The following is a 24,435-nucleotide window of genomic DNA, read 5'->3' as shown; positions in this document are numbered from 1 at the left end:
GAATGTGAAAAATAGAAAAGCTCAAACCTGAGGCATCCATGTGATTTCTGCTTCTGCCTAAAGCTGAAGCATCAGCAAGGGAAGGGCAATGTTCTGGGCAGGTTTGAGATCTCCAGGAATAAATCAGCAGCCAAATGTGCTTTGTGCTTTCAGAGTATGAAATCGAGAGATCCTTTTTCCTGAGGATGAAGTGTGTCCTAGCCAAGAGGAATGCAGGCCTGACCTGCAGTGGCTACAAGGTAATGTCTATAAATTACTCCTCCAACCCTGAAATATCCCACCACTGACAAGTCTATTTATCTAGGTGGTTTTTTGGGTTTTATTTTTACCTACGTGTAGCTGAGAGCAAAGCCTGTGATGAGAAGAATCAGAAAAGATCCCCAAAATGCCCTGAATAATTCCAGTTGAAACTTGGTGGCACACACCTCCCCTTGGTCCCTGGGAATTCTCTGGAGTCCAGCCCTGGAGCACAGTTTGGTTTTATTCCCCATGGAGCAGGAGGCAGGTGAGGCAGGAACCCGGAGCAGGAATTTGGACCTTTTCCACATCCCACCCAGTTACACAAAGCACCTCCTTGGCCTCAACACTAAACAAACTCAGCCATTGCCATCACCTCGGGCTGGAATTGTAGTAAACCACCAAGTCTGTTTATAAATCTTGCAGTTTGTGTGATGTTTTTTATTTATGACACGAAATCCGACGCCACGGCAAACACTGAAGTCGTAGAATAACAGCTGTCATTTGAGTCGTTTTTATTTTCATAGGTGCAGGCAGATTTTATTTTCAGATTTTTAGTAGATTTTTTTTTTCAGATGTTCAGGTAGTTTTTCTTTTCAGATTTGCAGTAGTTTTTATTCTCAGATGTGCAGGCAGATTTTATTTTCAGATTTGCAGTACTTTTTATTTTCAGATGTGAAATAGTTTTTATTTTCACATATAAGGCAGTTTTTTTTCAGATTTGAAGTAGTTTTTATTTTCATCTTTACAGGCAATTTTTATTTTCAGATTTGCAGTAGTTTTGATGTTCAGACTTGCAGTAGTGTTAATTTTCAGCTTTACAGGCAGTTTTTATTTTCAGATGTGCAGTAGTTTTTTATTTTCAGATTTGCAGTACTTTTTTATTTTCATCTCTACAGTTTTTATTTTCAGATTTGCAGTGGTTTTGATTTTCAGACTTGCAATAGTTTTTATTTTCAACTTAAGAGGCAATTTTAATTTCAGATTTGCAGTAATTTTTATTTTCAGATGTGCAGTAGTTCTTATTTTCATCTTTACAGGCAGTTTTTATTTTCAGATGTGCAGTAGTTTTTTATTTTCAGATTTGCAGTACTTTTTATTTTCATCTTTACAAACAGTTTTCATTTTCAGATTTGCAGTAGTTTTAATTTTCATCTTTACAGGCAGTTTTTAATTTCAGATGTTCAGGTAGTTTTTATTTTCAGATTTGCAGTACTTTTTATTTTCAGATATGCAGGCAGATTTTCTTTTCAGATGTGGAGTAGTTTTTATTTTAAGATGCACAATAGTTTTTATTTTCATCTTTACAGGCAGTTTTTATTTTCAGATGTGGAGTAGTTTTTGTTTTAAGATGTGCAACAGTTTTAATTTTCAGCTTTACAGGCAGTTTTTATTTTCAGATGTGCAGTAGTTTTTATTTTCAGATGTGCAACAGTTTTAATTTCCAGCTTTGCAGGCAGTTTTTATTTTCAGATTTGCAGTAGTTTTTGTTTTCAGATGTGCAATAGTTTTAATTTCCAGCTTTGCAGGCAGTTTTTATTTTCAGCTGTCATTTGCTGCTCTCTGAGCTGCAGGTTCACTCTGCTCCATCAGGGAGGGTTGTTCCCATTTTGGGTTGTTGAAAACCCAGAGAGCAAAGCCTGGCAGAGGAGCAGGTCTCTCTGCAGGAACGTGTTCAAGGTGCAGACGTGGATCTGTTTGCTCTCTTCCCTACCTGGCTGCACTGGGAATTCCTCATTACACTGAGCCCTGTTTGCTCAGCTGCTCCCCACAAAAATGCTGCTGTCCCAAAGCTGAATCTGAAATCAGGGAAAAGAGAGAAGAGCTTCAATTGTGACGTCTCCACGTGGCTTTGGGGGTTTTTGGGTTTTTTAATTCCCAATTATCACTGTTAATCAGAGGCATCACTTTCTTTGCCTCACTATTAAAAGTTTGCACAGTGAAAAATCAAAGGATTCTCTCGTCTGGAGAGATGTTGGCCTAAATTCATTCCATTTGACTGTGCCTAAAGTCAGGACTTAATTTTTAAGAAATCACCTCATTAGCTGAAGCGCAGAAAAAACTCATGGACCAAGTGATGGGGGAATTGAGATCTGCTGGGAGATCTTCTGGCCGTGATTTGCTGAGCATTTAAATCACTGGAGAGGAGGAAGGTTAAGCAGGAGGAGCCAATTTCCAGGTGATGTTTGGTAGTTGTTTAGAGCACTAAATACACTGAAAATTAATTCCTGTCCACAGGACACAGTTAAAAGCCAAACAAGCACAGAAATTCAGCAAAGGGATGTGATATTCCTGCTGCTTGGGCCAGAAAGTTGGCAGGGGCACTGATGATTTCTGAACACCAGCACCTAAATAAATAAACACTAAATAAATCTTCTGGGCTGGAATAGTCCCCAGGTTACATTTCCCCCTCCCCTTTAGCTGACACTGAATTTTTACAGGCTAACACTGTCATTATCACCTCTGTGAACAGCAATCGTACACAGGGATCCCGAAATCTGAGCTCAGGACCTTGGGCTTGGTCAAGTGTCAAAAAAAAACAGCCCTTCTGAACTTGAGCAGAGAACTTAAATCTCATTTCTTGTGTATTTGCATAAACAACAGTTAATTTTTATTGCTGTTGTGATGCATCAATACCCACTGGGTTTTTAAAGTGCCTTTTTTGATGTGTCTTTATTTACATCAGAATAATAACTCATTAAAATGTAAATGTTTTTATTCATCTTTGAGTGTGTGTGGGAGAGAGATGGACATTTAAAATAAATAACTTCCAGATTTTTTTTTTATCAATGAACAAGAATTCTGGCTGTATCTACAGGAAATCTGTATCAAGGAGCTTAAAGCATTAATTAGAAAGCAATTAGGCAGTCCCCAGAGAGGAGGTGCTTCAATACTGGATTAGTCATGCTGTCAGCAAACACAAAACTGCATTTACTGAGTCTTAATCTCTATTTACAAATTAGCTGCAATCAACAGACAACCCAGAATTGAATGTTATGGGGGAGTGTGTCTGTTGGAATCCTGGATACTGAGAATTTTGGGCTTTCTGTGCTGCCAGGAGAGAACACTGCACTGACCCGAGGCCCTGGAGAAGCTTCCAGAATGGAATGGCAGAACTGGGATTGTGGGGGTGGAGTTTGGATAGAAGTGTGTGATATCACAGGGTGGGAAACTCAGAGTTGAAGGGTTTAGAATACAGGAATAGAGAGAAAGCAAGATGGAGGGTTTGGGGTGGAGGCTGCTCCTTCTTCTTCTCCTTCTTCTCCATGGGTTTGGGTGGTTTTGTGGAATTGGATAAAAAAGTCCCCATTGCAGGCACGGGTGGTTGGGTATTGGGTTAAAAGTGAAAATAATTGAGGTGCCATTTGTTGATTGGACAGTTTATCCTTAAAAGACCTTGGAGAGATAGATACAGGGCCATTTTGTAGCTTTTTAGTGAAATGCTGTAGAACTCACGACTTTTAAGACTGTAATAGCAATAAGAACTAATAAACATCTGAGTCTGAGCACAAAATACCGTCTCGAGTACTTTCAATCCTGACCCTGACCCAGGCAGAAAAGAAGATAAAAACAAGTTATGTGTCTTTCTAACCTCATTGAGACTGGGTGGGCAGCAGATTTGGGCCTTTTCCATCAGATCCTGAGGGTGTTTTCCCCTTTTTCCAGGTGATCCACTGCAGTGGCTACTTGAAGATCCGCCAGTACATGCTGGACATGTCCCTGTACGACTCCTGTTACCAAATCGTGGGGCTGGTGGCCGTGGGGCAATCTTTGCCTCCCAGTGCAATCACTGAGATCAAGCTCCACAGCAACATGTTTATGTTCAGAGCCAGCTTGGATTTAAAACTGATTTTCCTCGATTCCAGGTAAGCAGCTCTTTCATCTCCACCATCCAGCTTTCATGTGCTTACGTGCAGTGGTTTCCAAATGGGTCAAAACATCCGTGGAAAAAAATCCAGCGGTCCAAGCTAGATCTGGAAGTCAGAGCCTTCAAAGCCTTTCAGGCAGCTGGATAGACCAAACTTTGTCTGGAATGCCAAGAAATAAGAGCCTGTCCAATTTAACCTGGAGTTACCTGCACTTTTAGGGTCAGCTGAACGGTTCTTGTTGTGAGGATTCATCAGAGGAGCAGTGAAACATTTTTTTTATCTGAAAGGACACAAATTTTATCATGCAAAGCCAGCAAAAGGAATGAGGATGTACCAAAAAAAACCCAAAAAAACAACCCCAAAAGTGGAATACTGAGATCAAACAACTGGCTGGCATCATCCAGAAAGCTTTTGAGAGAGAAGTAAGGAAAGAGAGTTAGGAAGCAGTAAGGAAACAGCAGTTCTGTCTTTTTGTGTAATGCTTTAACCATGAAACCAACACTAATAATGGGGTTGTTAGAATGGAAATTAATTCCATTGGCTACTACACATGAAAACAGGACCTTCTTGAACAAAATTTTGGGAAAAACAGCTGAGGAAGGAGAGCCCTGCCTCCACTTCAGCTGATGGAGCTCAGATGAGCACAGAACCAGAACTGAAACTCATTTCTCTGGTTTTGGAGCAAGTACCTTGTAGGACACAATACTTTGTCCAGTGCAGTCCAGGAGACCTCGAAGGGAAAATCCCAAACACACAAAGTATTGACAAGATGATAATTCTTCAAAAATCCTTTCCTGTGGGATTCCCCATTTCCCTGGCAGGCTGGATTTGCTGGGAACACATTCATGCAGTGAATGTGGGAGAAAAACCTCTCTACCCAAGAGAGTGGAGGCCAAGCATGCAAGAAGAGGCTTTTCTGTGTGCTCAGCCCAGGAGACAGTGGCTCCATCAGCTGCTGGGACACAAAGGGCTCCTTGTTTCTGGAGCCCTTCCTCGTTTTTTTGGCACGCGTCGCTTCGTGCCGCGGCTACAAAGGAGCACGAGGGGTTCAGCAACACGTCCCTGCATGTGGGGGAAAGGAAATGATGTGCCTGGGAGGAACTGCCTGGAGACAGAAGTGTCTTCAAAGGCCACAGAACAAGCAGGGGTGTTGACAGGAGCAGGGACAGACCCAGAGCTGTTGCAGAGCTGTGTTTACCAAGGAGCAGATGGGTGTCATCCACGCACAGGACAAGAAGGGGAATTGAGCTTCACCAAAGCCTTTTGCTCTCCCAGCTGAGCAAACCAAACTGTATTTGCTGAAAACAGAGGCATGTTAGGAGTTAGAAAAGACTGGTTTCAGGCTTGGTTCTGGTTTCCATAGAAGGGAATGGATCTTGAGACATAACAGTCACAGCAGACAGCACGAAACCATGGGAAGGAGCAGCTCAAAATCCCTTTCTGGCCACCTGACACAACATAAACCACACAGGAGTTCATCCACTGAAGTCACTAGAAGGAGAAGACAGTCACTTCCCTCCCAAGTGAGCTGCTCACTCTGATTTTTGGGGTGCCTTCATTCCCAGGGTGTTTAAAAAGACTTTGAAGGACTCAGGAGACCAGAACTGATCAGTGGGGTGAGCTCTGTGTGTCTTGTCACCTGCACAGCCCTACCTGGAGAACCCAGGCTGCCTGAGAGATTAATTTGATGTTAAGGAAGTAAACCAGCTGAGTTTATTTCCAGATTCAACCTTTTCCAAAATTTGGGTGTCCTAGGAACTGTCAATGATGTTTTTTGTGTCACCAGCTTCAAAGTGAGACTGCACCTTTGGGAAAATGACCCCCTGAACCCCTGGGCTGTGGTTTTGGTGCTTTGGTTGGGTTTGGATTGATAGTGGAGCCTTGGAAAATGTTAAAGATAGAACTCTGAAAATCTTAGGCTTTGTGTTTTCTCAGATCACTGCACCTGCATAAGCAGTATGATAAATGATATAATTGTTAGATGTGATGATTGTTTAGTAATTAAATATAATTATTATATAATCATAAGAAGAATCATGAGAAACTATGTTGGAAATTTAAGGGGGCTATGTTTAGCTGAAATCTATGTATACAATAGAAGAATAGAAGTTTAATAATTAACATGAAAGTTATATAACGATAGAATATAAAAACCACGATCACCTTGAATGTATGGTCGGAGTCAGATTTGAGTTGAACACTCCTGACACCCAGAGCTCTTAATAAAAGCACCTGCATATAATCACTTATGTGATTATGTGTTTCTGAACACTAACAGGATGAGCTGTGTCTGTACTCACCAAAGGGGCAGGATGGAGCTGCCACCCTGCTTTTCAGTGCACTGAAGTCAGGAGGAGAATTGAAACCTGAGCAGGATCTTCCACCATTATTTCGTGCTCCTGATTGGCTTCAGTGAGGATTTGGGATGAGCACACACTGCAGAGGAGGAACACAAGCATCTATTCAAAGGCATTTTGATGCTGTTGTCCTTCAGAAGAATCCAAGCCCTCGGCCCTCTCAAGCAGAACCTCCTCAGCCTCTGTGGGGTCCACTGGGCTGGTTAGAGTCACAGCATGAGAACAGAAGATGCACAATTGTCATAAATTTTTTAAAAAACTAATCGAAATGTGCATTATCATCAATCCTACAATGACAGGAATTGGTTGGGACCTGTGCTCGTTTCTGTGGACACTCCTGTGCTATCTCTGTGCTGTGCACCCTCACCAGTGTGAAGCTCAGACCAGGAACATCCTTTGCAAGTCCATGTCCTGCCCATCCCTGCTCAGTTCATGGCATGAAGAGGCTTGGGGAATTTAAACTGGACTTCCTTCGGTCTAAACTGGAGGACAACCTCCAAGAGCACCCTAGGACACTCCAGCTTTAATAAGTATTTCAGTCCACAGGCCTAGGCCAGAGCTGGTAAAACTCCTGCAATTAAAATGTGCAGATGCCTCTGCTGCTGCAGGAGAAGATCCTCAGCAGAGACAATTTTACTGTCACCTGCTAAGGGAGTGTGACACTTGTTAATGTGGACATTCCTTACTGTTCTGCCTTTTTGAGGCAAAGAAAACTCAGGACATCACAAACCCCCCCCACAACCCTGGGTGAACAAACCACAGTTTGGCCAAGTGGCACATTGTACTTTAAGGACTATTTTTTCTCCTCAACTAAATTAAAAAAAAGTCCATTTGAAACGTGAAGTTTGACTCTTCATGTCTGACCCAGTGTAAGTCTGACCCTGAATTTGATTCTTTAACATCTGCAGAGATGCTGCTGTTTTGAATTCGTTCCATTCTTCTACTTCTGGGATTTTTATTTTTTTTCTTTTTTTTGAAGTCTTGCCTCAGCTTTCCTTTCCTCACCCTGTGGTCTTCACACCTCCTTGTCTTTCCACATTCTCAGCTGGAATAAGCTCCTGCTTTTTTCTCCTGTTAGGCACCAGCCTGGATTTATTCACAGGCACTGATCACATGTGGCCCAACACACCTTCTACACTTGTAGCTCTGCAAAAGCAAATGAAAATGTGTCAGCAGCCCACAAGAGAGGTTTTATTGTTTCATGAGCAGCTCCTCGAGTGGAACTTTGTGCAAAGGATCCTGCATGGCAGTGGCAAAAGCCCAAGGTGGAAATCAGTAAAAGAGCTCTTTTTCCTGCCTGGGTGTACCAGGGAAAAGCTGCACCTTGCTTTGGTTGGGCTGAAAGGGTTTCTTTTCTTGTAAAGGTGAAGTTTCTGTTTCCAAAACTAACATTACATCCCACAGCTTTCAGGCACTGATTTGTTGCCACAACCAAATGCTGGGTCAATGAAACAGAATATTCCTAGAGATTTTGTTTATTGCAGATTTTTCCTTTTCCAGGGTGACGGAATTAACTGGCTATGAACCCCAGGATCTGATAGAGAAAACCCTCTACCACCACGTGCATGGCTGTGACGTTTTCCACCTGCGATACGCTCACCACCTCTGTAAGTGCCTGGGCTGGGGCACGGGAGGGACCTGGAGCTGCTGGAGAGCACCAGGATGGGCAGAGGGATGGAGCAGCTCTGCTGGGAGGAAAGGCTGGCACAGCTGGGATTGTTCACCTGCACAGGAGAAGCTTTGGGCTGAGCTCAGGGTGGCCTTGCAGGGCCTGGAGGAGCCCCAGGAAAGCTGGAGAGAGACAATTTCCAGGGCATGCAGGGACAGCACACAGGGAATGGCCTCAAACTGAAACATTACAGCTTTAGATCAGATATTAGGAACAATTTCCTCCCTGGCAGGGTGGGCAGGCCCTGGCACAGGGTGCCCAGAGCAGCTGTGGCTGCCCCTGGATCCCTGGCAGTGCCCAAGGCCAGGTTGGACACTGGGGCTGGAGCAGCCTGGGACAGTGGAAGGTGTCCCTGCCATGGCAGGGGGTGGGGTGAGATGATCTTTAGGGTCCTTCCAACCCAAACCTCTCTGTGATTCCATGATTCCATGAGTTATCCAGGTCCAAGCCTGGCTGATGTCATTTATCAGCCCAAGAACCTGAACACTTCAAGTTATCGGGTGTCAAATCCTCCTCATCAAATAATAATCCAGGCTTTGGAGTGAGGGATAATGAACAGGGGCCAAAAGCAGAGGGAAGTTGTGGATTCCACATCCCTGGAAGCATCTCAGGACAGGTTGGACACTGGGGCTTGGAGCAGCCTGGGACAGTGGGAAGTGTCCCATGGCAAGGGTGGGAATGGGATCATCTTTAAGGTCCTTCCCAACCCAAACCATTCTGGGACTCTATGGAATACGTTGAGTACAGTGAGAAGTTTTGCAGACAACAAGCAGCATGCTGGAAAGCAGAAAAAAATCCTTTCCAAATCTTGACTGGAGACAGATTTTCAAAAGTTCTTGGCTATGACTTAAGGAAACCATTAATTGTGTAAATACAGCTCGATATGCTGGGCTTCCGAAAAGAAAAAAAACAACACCCAAAGCAACTTATCTGGCCAGTTTTTGTACTTAGGGGATCCAGGCTATTTTGAATATTTGGAATTAATTCTGGATGGTGATCGTGTGAAGGAAAAGAAAACCTAAGGAGCAAGTAAATGAGAGGGGAAAATCTGAACTTCACTAGCCTCTGCTGTTAAAACAAAAATATGCAGCAGCTCTGCATTCCTCTGAAATATGTTAGTAATAATCATCCTGTGTTTGAAGGGAATGCAATCCCAAAAACTCCTTGGAGGGACATTCATTAGTAGCATGTGGATGAGGTTCAGAGAATGGATTGTCAGGAAAAAAATGACACATTTAATAATTTCCCATCTTCCAACAGAGTCACTAATCATATCTTCAAACATCTGGATCTGGGAAGGAGCTCATTCAGTAGCACATTAATTTGAAAAGCAAATTGAGGGAATGGCTGAACTCTGGATTTGGCTCCGTTTGCTGCAACCCATACGAGGCAAAGATGACATCCAAAAACCAATGTCAGGGAATTTTTTTTCCAGATTGCTCCTGTAGGCTGGAAGCAGCCAGAGTCAAATCCTTCTTTTAGGCTTCCTTCTTCTCTTAGTGTGTGCTACTGATGAGGATCTGGAATACCAAGGAGGTTGTAACTGTGTTTGGCGAGTCCAAGCTGAAATCGCGAGTGCTGAATTCCGCCGGGGGCAGGGTGTGCTACACCTGGGAAAGCAAAATCTGATCTTGAACAGCAAGTTCAGATTTACCAAAACATTACTGAACACTCTGGGCTGCTGAGAACTGGAAAAAAGGATGACCAGGGCACACGGAAAATCCTGTCAGGGACGCCCTCCCTGTAGCAGTGACATCTGCATGTGGATGTGGCTGTTGACCGGTTCAGAATGAACTCAGTTATTTCCACCAGACTGTTTGAAATACCTTCATCAACCAGCATGGAGATGATGCCACCACAGCCACAATCACCTCTGGAAAAACAGTTTTCCACTTTAGAGTAGCAGGATGGATAATTCTGTGGCTGCCAGTTTGATCCATGTACGACTGGAGTTTTAAATGAAGAGACAAATCGTGTTCACTGAATTACCCACCACATCCTTCCACAAGGAAAAAAAAAATCCCTCAGCCAAATAGGATACTAAGAGCAGTTCTGTAGATTAAAGATAAATTACTGTAAACTTTAAAAACAGAAGAAAAATGGGAGCCATGCATAGGAATTTATGAAAGCAGATAAATCCCAAGAAGCAGAAAATAATGAGTAATGCTTGGGCAGCAGTGGGAACAGTGCAGGGTCATGGTTGGAATACCAGGTAATGGGAATTATTAAACCAGATGTAAAGTGCACAAAGTCCCTCTGGGGAGCACTGTGAGAGCTCCCCCAGCATCCATCAGCAAATGTCTCAGGAACATGAGCAGTGAAAGGTTGGCAGGTTTGTTGTACCATTCTATAAAGCAATCTGATGATGAAGTGTCACCTGATGCAGAAATCCAAAGAGAAACATCTTACACCTAATAAGGGTATTAAGGGAAAAAAAAAAAAAAAAAAAAAAGCAGCCCTAAACTAGGATAACCATTTGCTTTTTTTAAGAGGAAAAAAATCCCAAACTGAAGCCCTGAAGCAGCTGAACTCAGAGTGAGGCAGCACAAGGAATAAAACAAAGGAAACAGTGAGGGGAACAAGTTAGGAGGGACAGAACAAGAACATCCAGCTAGGAGGGAAATGTAGATGTGAATATTTGCCTAAGGTGTGCTGGCAGCAAAGAGAGTTTCCTGCTTGAAGCATTTGATTGGCTTCCAGCTCCAGGAAAACACTTGTGGTGTTTGAAGCTGTGTTATTCCCAGAACCCCTTTCATACTCACAGTGTTTGCCCTGAAATGTGGCCACACAAATAAGGAGGCCCTGCCCGAGGATCCTGCACTCTAAAACACAGGACAGAGTTCCAGTGCAGACAAAATATCTTTGTGGTCTCAGAGAAATCCCTTTGTTTGTACCATTTTAAGGGGGGTTTGGGGCATCCCACATGTTGCAGCATCCCTGCTCTTCCCACAGGAACTTGAACAGGGTTCAGGTCTTTGTACCCACCCCAGCTGGTGTCCTCACCAAAGCCTTCTCTTGCTCCCTGGAAGTCACCCTGTGTTTTTGTAGGGTTATTTCACAGAAAAGCTCAGTTCCACCAACTCTGGTGTTGGGTCTGCCTCTGCCTTGCCAGCACTCAAACCTCCTGGCAGAGCAGCACCAGATTTTCAGAGGTCTGAAAAGAAAATAGGAGTTTGCTGGGCACAGTGCCTTGCCCAGGGGCCGTGCCCTTGACATGCCAGGACAGCTAAACCAGGATCTGCTGCCAGTGTGGAGCCAAGAAATCCATTTCTTGCAGTGGGATCCTTCAGTGCAGCCTGGGAGCTCCCAGCCACACGCCCGGGAGCCTGGTGGAGCCTTTTAAAATAGTCCTGTCTGACAGCCCAGAGCCTTTCCCAGCTTCCCTGTGAAACCAGGAGCGAGCCAGAGCCCTGGAACACCCAGTCACAGAGGGCACATCCAGAGGAGAAAGCCACAGGATCCTCCCCCTTGGGCTGCAGCAGAGGCCACCAAGAAGCCTGAGCCTGCACAGATTGTCTGGGTGGCGGATTTGCCTCACTCCCATTCCTGAGGTTTCCTTTTCAGCATCAAACAGGGCAGCTGAGCACAGAGCCAGATGGAAGCTGAGCTCACTCCCTGTCTCACTTGCTGTCCCTCAGCCAAGGTCAGACTTTCCCCAGATTACTAAAAAATCAGGAGACACAAAATCCTCCCCCGTCCCCAGAGAAATACTGGTTAATCCATATAATTAGGAAGGAAAGCTGAACGCTGTAGCCCTCAGTGGTTTTTACATCTTTTCAAACACTGTCTTAACTGCAGAGCTAAAAGAGGGACTTAAAAAAAAATCAGCGAGAGAGGAGGAAAGCCAAAAGTAGTCCCAAAGCACAGGGAAGAACTTTGCTATAGTCAGCGATCCATGACAGCATTAATTTCTCTTTAGGAAGACTGAGTGTAGCAAAGCATTTCGAACTCAAGGAAAATGTGCTCATTAAACCAGCACAAAGACCTAGTTCTGAAAGGCCAGACCACATTCCAAACATTACCTGTTACATGGCCTGTGCTGAAATGTAAGGATCATTTCCTGGAACGGGACCATTTGGATTTCAGAATGAATCATCAAATCATAAAAGCACAGAATGGTTTGGGTTGGAAGGGATCTTGAAGATCATCTCATTCCAATGCCCTGCCATGGCAGGGACACCTTCCACCGTCCCACTTTGCTCCAAACCTTGTCCAACCTAATCTTGGACACTTCCAGGGATGGGGCAGCACAACTACAGAGCACCACCCACAATTATAGAACACTCAGAAATAGTAAAACTGTGGTATAGAGACAATTATTAATATTTCTAGAACAGAATCTTTGAGTAGCCACTCCATGACTTTCAACTTGCAGTGATGAATTGCACTTAAAAATACAAATGTCTTTATATTTTCTAGGTGTGTTTGCATACTTAGAAACACACTCCTCATGATTTTTTTTAAATCATGCACACCCTCCTCCCATAAAGAATTCCATGTAGAAATGTAGGAATGGAAGGAACATCAACAAGAGTGAGGCAAAAAGCTGATAGCTAAGAGAGATTTGAAACCCCAGATAGCAATGGCTTGGTGACCATCATGGAGGGGGGGGGTTTGAATGTTCTGCAGGATCATGGAATGATGGAATATCCTGAGTGGGAAGGGACCCCCCAGGATCATCAATCCCACCCCTGCCCTGCCCAGAGCCCAGCAAGCCCAGCCTGGGCATCCCTGGCAGCGCTGGCCAAAGGCTCCTGGAGCTGTGGCAGCCTCGGGGCCGTGCCCATTCCCTGGGCAGCCTGGGCAGTGCCAGCACCCTCTGGGCAAGGACCTTGCCCTCAAATCCAACCCAAATCCCTCCAGGCCCAGCCCCAGCCCTCCCTGGGTGTTGTCCCTGCCCCAGGGAGTAGAGGTCAGAGCTGCAGACAGTTTTAGGTGTTCATTTTGTTGCCTTCTGAACACACAGGTACCTCATCCTAAAATGGAAGAATTGACACTTCCAGAAAGACCTGTCAATTTTGTAAGAGCCTGATTTTCTTTGGGAGATAAACTGGAATTGAAGGAAAGTTTAAATATGTTGGGATGTGCGATGGATAAGAGAGGAGGTAGCCCAGAGAGGTGGCCCATGGGCTCCAGACCTTGGGAAACCTCACTGAGTCTTCCAGAACCACAAGGAAATGGATGAAAATGAAGGAGAGAGATTTTTTATATGGGCAAAATTCCCAGAATTCCCAGAATCCCTGGGTTGGGAGAGACCTTCAAGACCATGGAGTCCAGCCCAGCCCCAACCCCTCAACTGAACCCTGGCACCCAGTGCCACATCCAGGCTTTGTTAAACACACCCAGGCATGGGCACTCCACCACCTCCCCGGGCAGCCATTCCAGAACTTTCTCACCCTTGCTGGAAAAACCTTTTCCCTGTTATCCAACCTGGATTTCCCTTGGTGCAGCTTGAGGCTGTGTCCTCTGGTTCTGTCAGTGACAGAAAAAAATGACAGGACAAGGGGAATGGTTTTAAAATGACAGAGAGAAGGTTTAGATTCCTTTTCTTAATCATATTTGTATAAAGGAATTTCTGCCATTGGCCACTTTTTTTGAACACAATTTGTGCAGCGAGCTCAGCCCATGATTCCCTGATTTACAATTAATAACTGGATAGGAGAGTAAGAGGATGGAGTTTCCAGAGGAATGATCCAAGGCCACACAAGAGAAGAACCAGCTTCAAAGGCTGGGCATTATCTTCTAGTGAATCCTGAGATAAAGGCCTGGCACTGAACCAGAAATATTTGTGGTTGGATTTAATATTTAGAGATGCTGCACAACTCCTGTTACAGCACAGCCTCCTGCCAAAATATCTTTGTTCACAGAGGATCCAGAATAGCTCAGGGAGGATTACATGGCTGGTGAATTTATCAGATATCTGATTCCCCTCTCTGTCCTTGTCTTTAAATAAATTGTCTTTGTTTGGATGCTTCACAATCAAAAAGTTTTTTTAATTTTACCCTTTAAAATCAACCTTCATGATAACAGAGGAAAAAAAACCCCACAGAATAAAATACATGATAATCTGTCAAGCTATGAGAGAAGTGCTTCCAACTAATCTGGAAAAAAATCTCAAAATCACAGAATCCTTAGGGTTGGAAGAGACCTTCAGGGTCATGCAGTCCTCACCCCAATCCCTGTCCCCAAGGCCACATCCAGACTCTTCCTGAGCACTCCCACAGACTCCAAACCTCCCTGGGCAGCTCAGCCCAAGGCCTGACCACTCTGCCAGGGAAATTTTCTTTTCCAATCTCCAACCTCAACCTCCCCTGGTGCAATTTGGGACCATTTTCTCTCCTTCTTTCAAAAGAATTGTGTCCATTTCAAAATACTTTTGCTGCCTTGAACTTTTCTTTTGCTGTTAGAAATTTTAAAGCAGTGTTTGTGAAGAATGCGACCATAGGTGACCCAGAGAAGAAGGAAGACAAAACTTAGGACTCTTCAAATTTTCTAGAAATAATAATGTGGTGTTATGAATCTATAGAAAGGGGCAGGATAGGTATTTTTGTAGGGGATTATTTAAAGATAGTTGAGAGGAAGAGGAAGGAAGGTGTTAGGACATAGATTGGACATAGGAAGAGGAAGGAGGGTGTTAGAACATAGGTTAGACAAACTTAGGACTCTTCAAATTTTATATAAATAATAATAAATCTATAGGAAGGAGCATGATAGGTAATTTTGTAGGCGGTTATTTAAAGTTAATTGGGAGGAAGAGGAAGGACAGTGTTAGAACATAGGTTGGACAAATTTAGGACTCTTCAAATTTTATATAAATAATAATGTGGTGTTATGAATCTATAGAAAGGGGCAGGATAGGTAATTTTGTAGGGGGCTATTTAAAATTAATTGGAAGGAAGAGGAAGGAGAGTGTTAGAACATAGGTTGGGCAAACTTAGGACTCTTCAAATTTTATATAAATAATAATGAATCTATAGAAAGGGGCATGATAGGTAATTTTGTAGGTGGTTATTTAAAGTTAATTGGGAGGAAGAGGAAGGAGAGTGTTAGAACACAGGTTGGACTCATAAATCTGAAAGATTTTTTCCAACATCATTAATTCTGTGATTCCGTGAACGAGAAAAGCACTTGCCTTGCAAATAAACCTCTCCAGGAAGAGGTCATGACTCCAAAACACGTGAATTTTAAAAAAATGTTCTTTTTCTTGTGTTCACAGTGCTGGTGAAAGGCCAAGTGACCACCAAGTACTACCGGCTGCTGTCCAAGCAGGGAGGCTGGGTGTGGGTGCAGAGCTATGCCACCATCGTGCACAACAGCCGTTCGTCACGGCCTCACTGCATAGTGAGTGTCAATTATGTCCTTACGTAAGTCCAAATACTTTGTACCATTACCTGTTCTCACTAATTGACTCATTAATGATTAAATCTGCCAGGGTTTCTTGGCTTGTGCCGTCCGGTGTTCTGTGCTTGCGTGTTGCGGCTTTCTCTGTTTGTGCGGTCTCATCTCTTTAGCTGAGAGAAAATGTTGTTGTGTTAATTATTATTATTATCTAGATCTTCATCTTGTCCAGGGAAGGGCAATGGAGGTGGTGAAGGGGCTGGGAAATTTCTCATGAAAGAGCTGGGGGGGCTCAGTCTGGAGCAAAGGAGGCTCAGGGGGGACCTCACTGCTCTGCACAGCTCCTGACAGGAGGGGCAGTGAGGGGGGTCAGGCTCTGCTGCTGTGTCCCAAGGGAAAGGAGGAGAGGAAATGGCCTTAATTTTGTCAGGACAGGTTCAGATTGGAGATTAGAAGGGTTTTTTCCTTTGAAATAGTGGTCAGGCCTTGGGCTGAGCTGCCCAGGGAGGTTTGGAGTCACTCTCTCTGGAATTATTCAGGAGTAGTCTGGATGAGGCCCTTGGGGTGATGCTGGTGGTGCTGAGTAATGGTGGGACTGAATGAGCTTGAAGATCTCTTCCAAAGTTGAGTATTCTGTGACTTTTTGATCAAAACCAACCTTGCAGCTTGTGTGGTTTAGTTACAATCACACACTGCTGACAGGGGAGGAACATTGCTCCTTTTCCTTTCCTCAGGGCAGAGACCAATTCCTGGCTGAGCAGGAGACAGATTAGTTGATCTCTGCCTTTCCATGATTCCAAACCACAGGGAGCCAGGGATGGCTGAGGGAAGATGATACAGCTCAGGCTCAGAGAGAGGGTACACTTCATCCAAAGGTGTTTATGTGGTTCCCAGTGGAATTTTTTAATAGACTTGCATGGGAATGAGGTCACCCCATAAGATCCCCTGCCTCCTGACATCCCCAGACTCAGTGAAAATCTTGGAAGAGTGAAAATTCAGGCCTTGTGAATGCTAACATGTATTTTTACAGGAGTTAGTTTGGATTTTCCTGTGTTTTTAATTTACTGGGCTGTTCTTTTGCAGAGATATTGAGTACAAGGAACTTCAGTTGTCACTGGACCAGGTTACCATTTCCAAGTCACAGTTTTCATGCAGAAACTCAGTACCTACCTCGCAGGAAACAAGGAAAATAGTAAAACCCAAAAGTAATAAAATGAAGGCAAAACTCAGAACAACACCTTACCCACCACAGGTAAATTTTTCAGCAATACTTAATTACCAGTTGTTCTCACTGAGTTCTTGGGACAGTGTAGAGATAATCCAGGACTGAATTTACTATAAAACAGACTATAGGATTGTCAACCCAGGAAATCCCTCATAAATCAGGATAAAATTAGATCCTTTTTCCTTGGGGTGGAAAGTACAGGTAGCACAAAGCAGCTCTGGCAAGTGATGTAAAACCTTTGGGATATGGAGTGTGTGAAGCACTTCAACCACCACGTCCTTTCTTGGCAAAAAGAAGAAAATCCTGCACTTGGAATTGTGCTGTGAAAATCTGTGCTGGTGTAGGATGTGTGTCATTTACTGTTGGTGTGTGGAGTTCTTGATATCAGCAGGAATTTCTCCCTGGAAAAGGTGGTCAGGCCTTGGGAAGAGCCGCCCGGGGAGGTTTGGAGTCCCCATCCTGGGAGGTGTCCCCTGGAGGTGGCACTCAGAGCTCTGGGCTGGGGACAAGGAGGGCATCGGGCACAGCTGGGACTCCATGAACTGGGAGGGCTTTTCCAAACTTAATCCTGTGATTCTGTAAAACTGAACTGCCAGAATTATCAGATCAAAGCAGATTTTTTGTTCCCATGTGAAGGCAAAGTCGCAAAGAGGGGAACTTCAGACACAGTGCTCAGTCCGTGCCTTGAGCCAGCGAGGCGCAGCTCTGGGTGCCTGTCTGACGTGTCCTGTACTTTCCTACAAAAGTTCCTCCTTTAACTCTGTTCCCTGCTCTTTTTCCCCCTCTTTCCCTCAGCAATACAGCTCGTTCCAAGCAGACAAACTGGAATGCAGCCAGGTGGGGAGCTGGCGCTCCAGCCCCGCCGCCAGTGCCGCCGCCCTTCAGGAACAGAACTTCCATTCAGAGAGCAGCGAGCTCCTGTACGCCCCTCCCTACAGCCTGCCCTTCTCCTACCACTATGGACACTTCCCTGTGGATTCCCACGTCTTCAGTGGCAAGAAGCAAATGCTGCCTGCGAAATTCGGGCAGGCCCAAGGGGCGCCCTGCGAGGTGGCGCGGTTCTTCCTGGGCGCGCTGCAGACCAACGGCGAGTGCCAGTGGCACTACACCAACTCCCTGGTTCCCAGCAGCCAGTCACCCTCCAAAAGCCTTCCTGAGCAGCCAGTGAACATCATCAGGCACAACCTTGCACAGAGTTATGAAGGTGGGTGTCGCTCTGAGCCAGGAGAAAAAGCTGGGCCGTGCGGTGGATGGGGAGGATTTGTGTTCGTGGTTTGAAAAATGGTTTTGGTGCCTTGGATCCCTCCCTCAGTTTGGGAAGGACATTGGGATGCTGGAACACATCCAGAGGGGCCAAGGAGGCTGGAGAGGGGCTGGGAACACAAACCCTGTGAGGAAGCCCTGAGGGAGCTGGGGGTGCTCAGCCTGGAGCAAAGGAGACTCAGGGCTGCCCTCCTCACTCTGCACAGCTCCTGAAAGGGGCCTGGGCTCAGCTGGCCCTGGGCTCTTTCTCCAGCAGCACTGACACACCCAGAGCACACAGCCTCGAGCTGCACCAAGGGAAATCCAGGCTGGAGAGCAGGGAAAAGGTTTTTCCAGCAAGGGTGAGAAAGTTCTGGAATGGCTGCCCAGGGAGGTGGTGGAGTCCCCATGCCTGGGTGTGTTTAACAAAGCCTGGATGTGGCACTGGGTGCCAGGGTTGAGTTGAGGGGTTGGGGCTGGGCTGGACTCGATGGCCTTGAAGGTCTCTCCCAACCCAGGGATTCTGGGATTCTGTGAGTGGCTCCCTAGAGCAGAGGCTAGACAAGATTAAGAGAATAAGAGCAGGTATTTATTAAAGGCTCCACAGATACACCTGGGGCACTCAGAAGCCTCCAGAGGCCTCACCCAAGCTGGACAATGGTCACCAGTCTTTCACACAATTATCAGTTTGGTCCATTTACATATCAGGGGTTAATTCTCCAATTACAGCTTCAGGTAATGAAGTCATTTAACCCCCAGTTTGCTCCTCCCAATTCACTTTTGTTTGTATTTTCAGGGCCTGAGGCTGTAGGGTGTCCTTGGATCTCAGGCCTAGGGGGATTGTTCTGTCTGACCAAAATGTGGAGACAGGAACTGACACTTTATAAGGAGTTTAGAGTCATGCACTAAGGCAGTACAGGATTGGAAAAATAGAAAAGCTGAAATCCTGAGGCTTCAGTTTAGGAAAGACAGAAAATCAGAGGCAGTGAAGTGTAACAATCATTATATTTATGGTATTCCCAATGTTCCTTCTTCCCATTTCCATCAGCACTGGACTGGGAATATTATCAAAGCTTCAGCTGACAAAATGCTCTCACAAAAATCACTTTTAGAGCAGCACAGGATATCTTTTCCTTCAGTAGTGGCACAGTTTAGCCTCTTGTTTTGTACTCTCAGAGTTATTTAAGTGGAATTTCTCAGGTAAGTTACAGCTGAAGCTAGATTGAAACTTGACCTCCACAGTAATTTTTGATAATTTTAACACAGAAATTAAAATAAACACCATCTATTCCCATAAAAATTGAAGCTTTTCCTTTCTCAGCACAAAGCCACTCTGAATGTCTTTACCTTACAGAGTAATAATTCTGTTTTACTTTTTATAATAATTGTGAATTTGAAAATGCCTCCCATCACCTGCATTATTTCACTGTGCAGATGGTCAGGGATAGAAATTCTTTGAGGAAAGGTATTGACTTCTCTGTAAGAAATAACCTTGAAAAATTATGACACAACCAAATGTAAAGATGCTCAAAATACCCTCTAATCACAGAATCAGGGAATAATTAGGGTTGGAAGGGAATTCTGAGGATCATCTTGTCCAACTTATTTCCACTGTGTTCCACCAGAACAGGGTTTCTTGCAGTGGTTTTGGCACAGATTTCTCTCTCATTTCAAACACTCCTGATCTCACAGCTGCCCCAGCTCCAAAATGAAACTGAATCAAGCTGTGAGGGCAAGGAACAATGTTAATCAGCTAAAGAAACAAAAATATTTGGACAAACCAACCTCTGGCAATTCAGGCTATTTTGGGATGGTGTCAAGTAATAATAACTCAATTAATAGCATTAATTACTCCCCTGACCCAGCTTCCCCTTCAAGCCAAACATGACTCTGAATTTAATTGTTTTCATGAATGAGCCTTGGAAGTTCTGCTGAGATTTCAGGTTGCTGCTGATTTTAGCAAGAGCAGCCTTGGTTGGCCTGGATTTCCCCCCTGTTCCCTGCTTTACTTTCAGTAACTGTGAGAATGATACAAACAAACCTGTCACAAAAATATGCAAAAAAAAAAAATCTCACCACATCTGAGTTTATTCAATCTTCTTAAATATAGGAGTTCTTTTGTGATTTAAGGTGTATCTGAAAGTATCAGAGAACATCAACAAGGGCAGAATTCAGCTCAGCTGCTGCAGAACTCCCAGGAAATCCTTAATTTAAATTCCTTTAAGCAGAATTCCAGTTTATCACATTCCAATCCAGAGCCAATCCTTGGATCCCATCCACATCTCTCTGCATTCATAATTTTCATTAATTAAAAATCACTGATGAGGACTGAGGTACTGCTGTGCAGTCAGATGGAAACCCTCATTTCTTGGAATGGAGAAAGCAGAAGGGGAAATTTAAAATAAAAAAATAAATTTAAAATAAATTATTTTAAATAATTAAAAAAAAAATTAAATAAATTTTAAATAAAAAAATTTAGGTAGTCTTAAGGGTACCATTTTAGGTAGGATCTTGGAAACCAAAATCAAGAATTTATTCACCAATGGGTGTAGATCTCCAAGATCTGAAGGGAATATTAAAATACAAATATATTAAAATACAAAGATATTCAAGCTGAGCTTGCTGCATCAGACAGGAGATGGAATCAGACACCAAATGTGCTTCCCACAGAAGAACAAATAATTTCTGCCCGGGGTTTTGTCCTTCACAGGATGGTTTGACCTCACCCATGATGGAGCTCACCTCACTGCCAGCAGCATTTTATTTCACTTTTCTGTGGTTAGGCTGAAAATGAGCAAGAGGGAAGCTCTGCTCAAAGCCCAGAGCAGGTTAAATCCTTTCCTCAGTTTGTGCTCCTCTAATTTGCTCTTTCCTTTGGTTGCTCCTGTGGACTGTGGGGGAAAAGGAGGAGTTTCAGACCAAAAATAGGAAATAGTTTTGTACTTTCTGAAGACGCTGTGGGGAAAAAAGTAAAAAGGAAAAAAAAAAAAAAGAAAAGAAAAACAAACCAAAATAAACAAAACCCCCACCACCACCACCAAAAACCCCACGCTCAAAAAACCAAAAAAACCTCCAAACCCCCCCAAAACCACACACAAACACAAAACAAAAAAAAAACCACAAGAAAACCCCAAAAAATCAAAAAAGGACCAAAAGACCCCAAACAAACAAACAAAAGCCAAAAACCCCCAAAAACCCCGCAAAACCTCCCCAAAAACCGACATATTTTGAGGATAAAGATAAAGATAAAGACTTAAGTAAATCCTGCCTATCCCCAGTAAACCTGCAGGAATAGGGTAAAAAACACACACAAACACAAAACACACACAAACACAAAACAAAACAACCACAAGAAAACCCCAAAAAATCAAAAAAGGACCAAAAGACCCCAAACAAACAAACGAAAGCCAAAAACCCCCAAAAAACCCGCAAAACCTCCCCAAAAACCAACATATTTTGAGGATAAAGACTTAAGTAAATCCTGCCTATCCCCAGTAAACCTGCAGGAATAGGGTAAAAAACCTCCAAATCCCAATAGAAAAGGGATTTTTTTACTGCAAGGAACTGCTGCTGTTTTTCAATCTCATCCCACATCACCATTTCCCCACCAGGAGGAAAATGGAGCTGCAATTCCAGCAGTTCTTATTTCTGGTGCTGCTTCCACTGAAGGTTTTGCTGCTGGAGTTGGGAAATTTGGATTCTTTTTTAGTTGGGAAATTTGGGTTCTTTTTTGAGCATTTTGATGCATTTTAATGGATATTTATTATGGATATCTATTGGGGATTTGATGAAAGTTGGCTTGCTGCAATTAATTCTCTGCAAAAGCGCTTTGAGTTGTATTTAAAAATATATATTTTTTTAATGGAAATATATACATGCTTCCTTTGTGTTGGAGGAAAAAATATGGTCAAACTCAGGCCTGGGCAAAAGGGGAAAAGAAAACAGAGGTTCCCCTATAGACAGGATTTCCACCCAATTTTTCCAGCCTTGTTTCAAAGGCGCTGTTGCACTTTTGCTGAATTCTGAACCTTTGGAAACCCCTTTTTTTTTTTTTTTTTTTTGGTTTTTTGGTTGGTTTTTTTTTGGGTTTTTTTTGCATCTGATCTGCCTTAGGTTGTCAAGTGCTGCTTTTTTCCAGTGGCTCACTGGAGAACTGACAGCCAGGGAGCTTCAAAGCAGGGAGGATCTGCTTAGCATCATCATCTTCGATCCAAAGGCAAAGCCAAATCTGACATCTGGCAGCCGGCTTGGAGGCGAGGGCCATTCCACATCACATCCAGGGCAGCAGCTGCCAAAAACCCCGTGGGCCAAAGACATTTTTCTCCATGGAAAATAGCTCCTTTTGGAGAGATCAGAGATTGGAGGATGATGGTGCCAAGCCATCAAAGCTCTGAAGAAGCACGTACCAGATACGTCTGCCTGCAAATCAGATGTTTCTGCTTCAGGATCTGGTTTTGAAGCTTCTTCCACTTTTTCCCAGCTGGCCCAGTCATCATTAAAAAAAAAAAATCATTTCAGTGAAGGCAACTGTGTTTTTAGTCAGAAGTTTCCTTTTTACCCTTGAAATGGCTGCTGTGGGCACCACGGGACCTGCTGGTCACTCAGTGGTGCTGTTGGGCCTTCTGAGCTACGTGTGTGAAGCTCTGGGCCACCAGTCATGCCAAAACTCAGGAAATGAGGAAAAAGACTGAGAAAATCTCTGGAAAAAAAACTCCCCAGGTTTAACCGGTGCCTACTGGAAGAAAGAAATGACATTTTGCAAAGGGATTGCCCATGAGACAAAGAGACATTTTGTCTCACCTTTGGTTTTTTTGAGGGAGAATAATGGAGAACGATCAGCCCGTGCCTTGGGTGATTTGAAATTAGGGTTCAGACCAGGACAGGAACAGACTGAGATAATCTAAAAAAATATCTTTTCATGGGCAGGGGGTGTATCAAGACCTGTTCTATCTCTGCCTTGTTTGATAAAAAGGAGGGAGAAGGACGTTTTATAGGGGCAGAGAGTGACAGGACAAGGGAAAATGGTTTTAAACTGCCCCAGGGCAGGGTCAGACCAGAGACTGGGAAGAAATGTTTTGCTCAGAGGGTGGTGAGACCCTGGCACAGGTGAAGCTGGGGCTGCCCCTGCATCCCTGGCAGTGCCCAAGGCCAGGCTGGACACTGGGACAGGGGAAGGTGTCCCTGCCATGGCAGGGGTGGCACTGGATGGGCTTTGAGGTCCCTCCCAACCCAAACCATTCTGGGATTTACAGCCTGGTGGTTCATCCTCAGCCCAGCAGGATTGGAGATCACAAAATTAAAGGTGACAAGGCAGAGGCCAGCTGGTGGCTGCAGTGCCTCAGCTTCTTCCAAGTTCTCTTGGGCTCTAGAAATGGAGAAGGAAAATATTTTGTTCAGAGATTAAAGGAGAGCCATAAATTGAAAATATTCCAACCTGCAGGAGGACACAACCCATCCCTCTTGTGGACACCTAAACCCAGAACACCTGATCAATAAACCATATTATTTATATGCCAGTAGCTCTCAGTATCTGTATTTATTTCACAATAAAACCACCAAATGTGGAGTTAAAATCTGAGCACTGCACATGGCTGAACCCTGGTTGGATTTGTGATCTGAAAGGGCCATTTTTCACCAGCTGGTGAGAACTCAGCTTCCTTCAGCTTCTCCTTCTTGTGACAAAATGTATACATAGAAAAGGGAAGGAATAACTTGAAAGGTTATTGTTTCTAGGAGGGTGAAGAAGAAATTGGAACCAGATTCCTGTTTAAATTCTGGTGTTAATTACGTAGTGCAACTCCCTCTGAAATTAATGGAGCTCTGCATATATAAAAAAAAAAAAAGGTACAATTGAGCTATTTCTGCTTCCTCTGTTATCCATGAAGGCTTTGCCAGTCTATTACAGCACAGGGAATATTTAATTATTAATGGCCATGGTTACATCAGCAACCAATAGAGGGGAACTCCAAAAGTTTTAAGATGTTGAATAAAAGTGTTAGAAAAACAGAAAATCCGTTTAAAAAAGGGCACTTTAGTGTCCAGGGCTTCCAGTGAACCTCACACAAAACAAGAGTTTGGGTCTAACATGGGAAATTTGCTCAGTGTGTCATTTTTCCTTTAACATAAAACTTTCAAATGTGCCTTGGAGGAGCTGTTTAACTCACAAACTGTTCATAGAAGAGTGCAAAAAAAAAAATTATTACTCATATGGTACAGGAGAAAACCAGGGGTCTTTTCTCTCACTGCTTGTAGATAGGGGTGTACAGAAAGGAAAAGCTTCATAAGGCAAGCAGAAAATGGTAAAAATAACTCCAATTGCTTCAAGAGTTCAGTTGCCATGCAGAAACTGAGGAGAAAAAAGACTGCTCAATATATTTTAGAGGAAAAGCTGGGATAGACATCCTAGGCTCACACTGTTGAAAAATGAAGTATCTGGCTTCTAATTCTCTAAAAATAACCTTTTTTCCCTCCCCCATTCAAAGTTGTAAGCTGCATTTT

At 43.9% G+C, this 24,435-nt stretch overlaps 1 protein-coding gene and 1 long non-coding RNA gene across 2 annotated transcripts in view; one reads left to right on the top strand and one right to left on the bottom strand.

Annotated features, from left to right (window-relative positions):
- The window catches only part of SIM2 (SIM bHLH transcription factor 2), a 67,441-nt gene that overhangs the window by 38,060 nt on the left and 4,946 nt on the right, over nucleotides 1-24,435 (top strand). Inside the window, exons 6-11 of the mRNA XM_066545564.1 lie at nucleotides 154-239; nucleotides 3,904-4,103; nucleotides 7,964-8,070; nucleotides 15,349-15,496; nucleotides 16,554-16,722; nucleotides 17,491-17,899. Coding sequence (XP_066401661.1) covers nucleotides 154-239; nucleotides 3,904-4,103; nucleotides 7,964-8,070; nucleotides 15,349-15,496; nucleotides 16,554-16,722; nucleotides 17,491-17,899 — 1,119 coding nt within the window. The remainder of the gene's footprint in view (nucleotides 1-153; nucleotides 240-3,903; nucleotides 4,104-7,963; nucleotides 8,071-15,348; nucleotides 15,497-16,553; nucleotides 16,723-17,490; nucleotides 17,900-24,435) is intronic.
- Nucleotides 18,505-20,899, bottom strand: LOC136553790 (uncharacterized). The gene is made up of 2 exons (XR_010783223.1): nucleotides 20,680-20,899; nucleotides 18,505-20,304 (listed from the first exon to the last, which is right to left on the bottom strand). It is a non-coding gene; the product is annotated as an uncharacterized lncRNA (long non-coding RNA).

This window comes from Molothrus aeneus, chromosome 2 (genome assembly GCF_037042795.1).
Source record: "Molothrus aeneus isolate 106 chromosome 2, BPBGC_Maene_1.0, whole genome shotgun sequence".
NCBI lineage: Eukaryota > Metazoa > Chordata > Aves > Passeriformes > Icteridae > Molothrus > Molothrus aeneus.
Note: the sequence above shows the minus strand (reverse complement) of the source record. Positions and strands in the feature narration are given on the sequence as shown.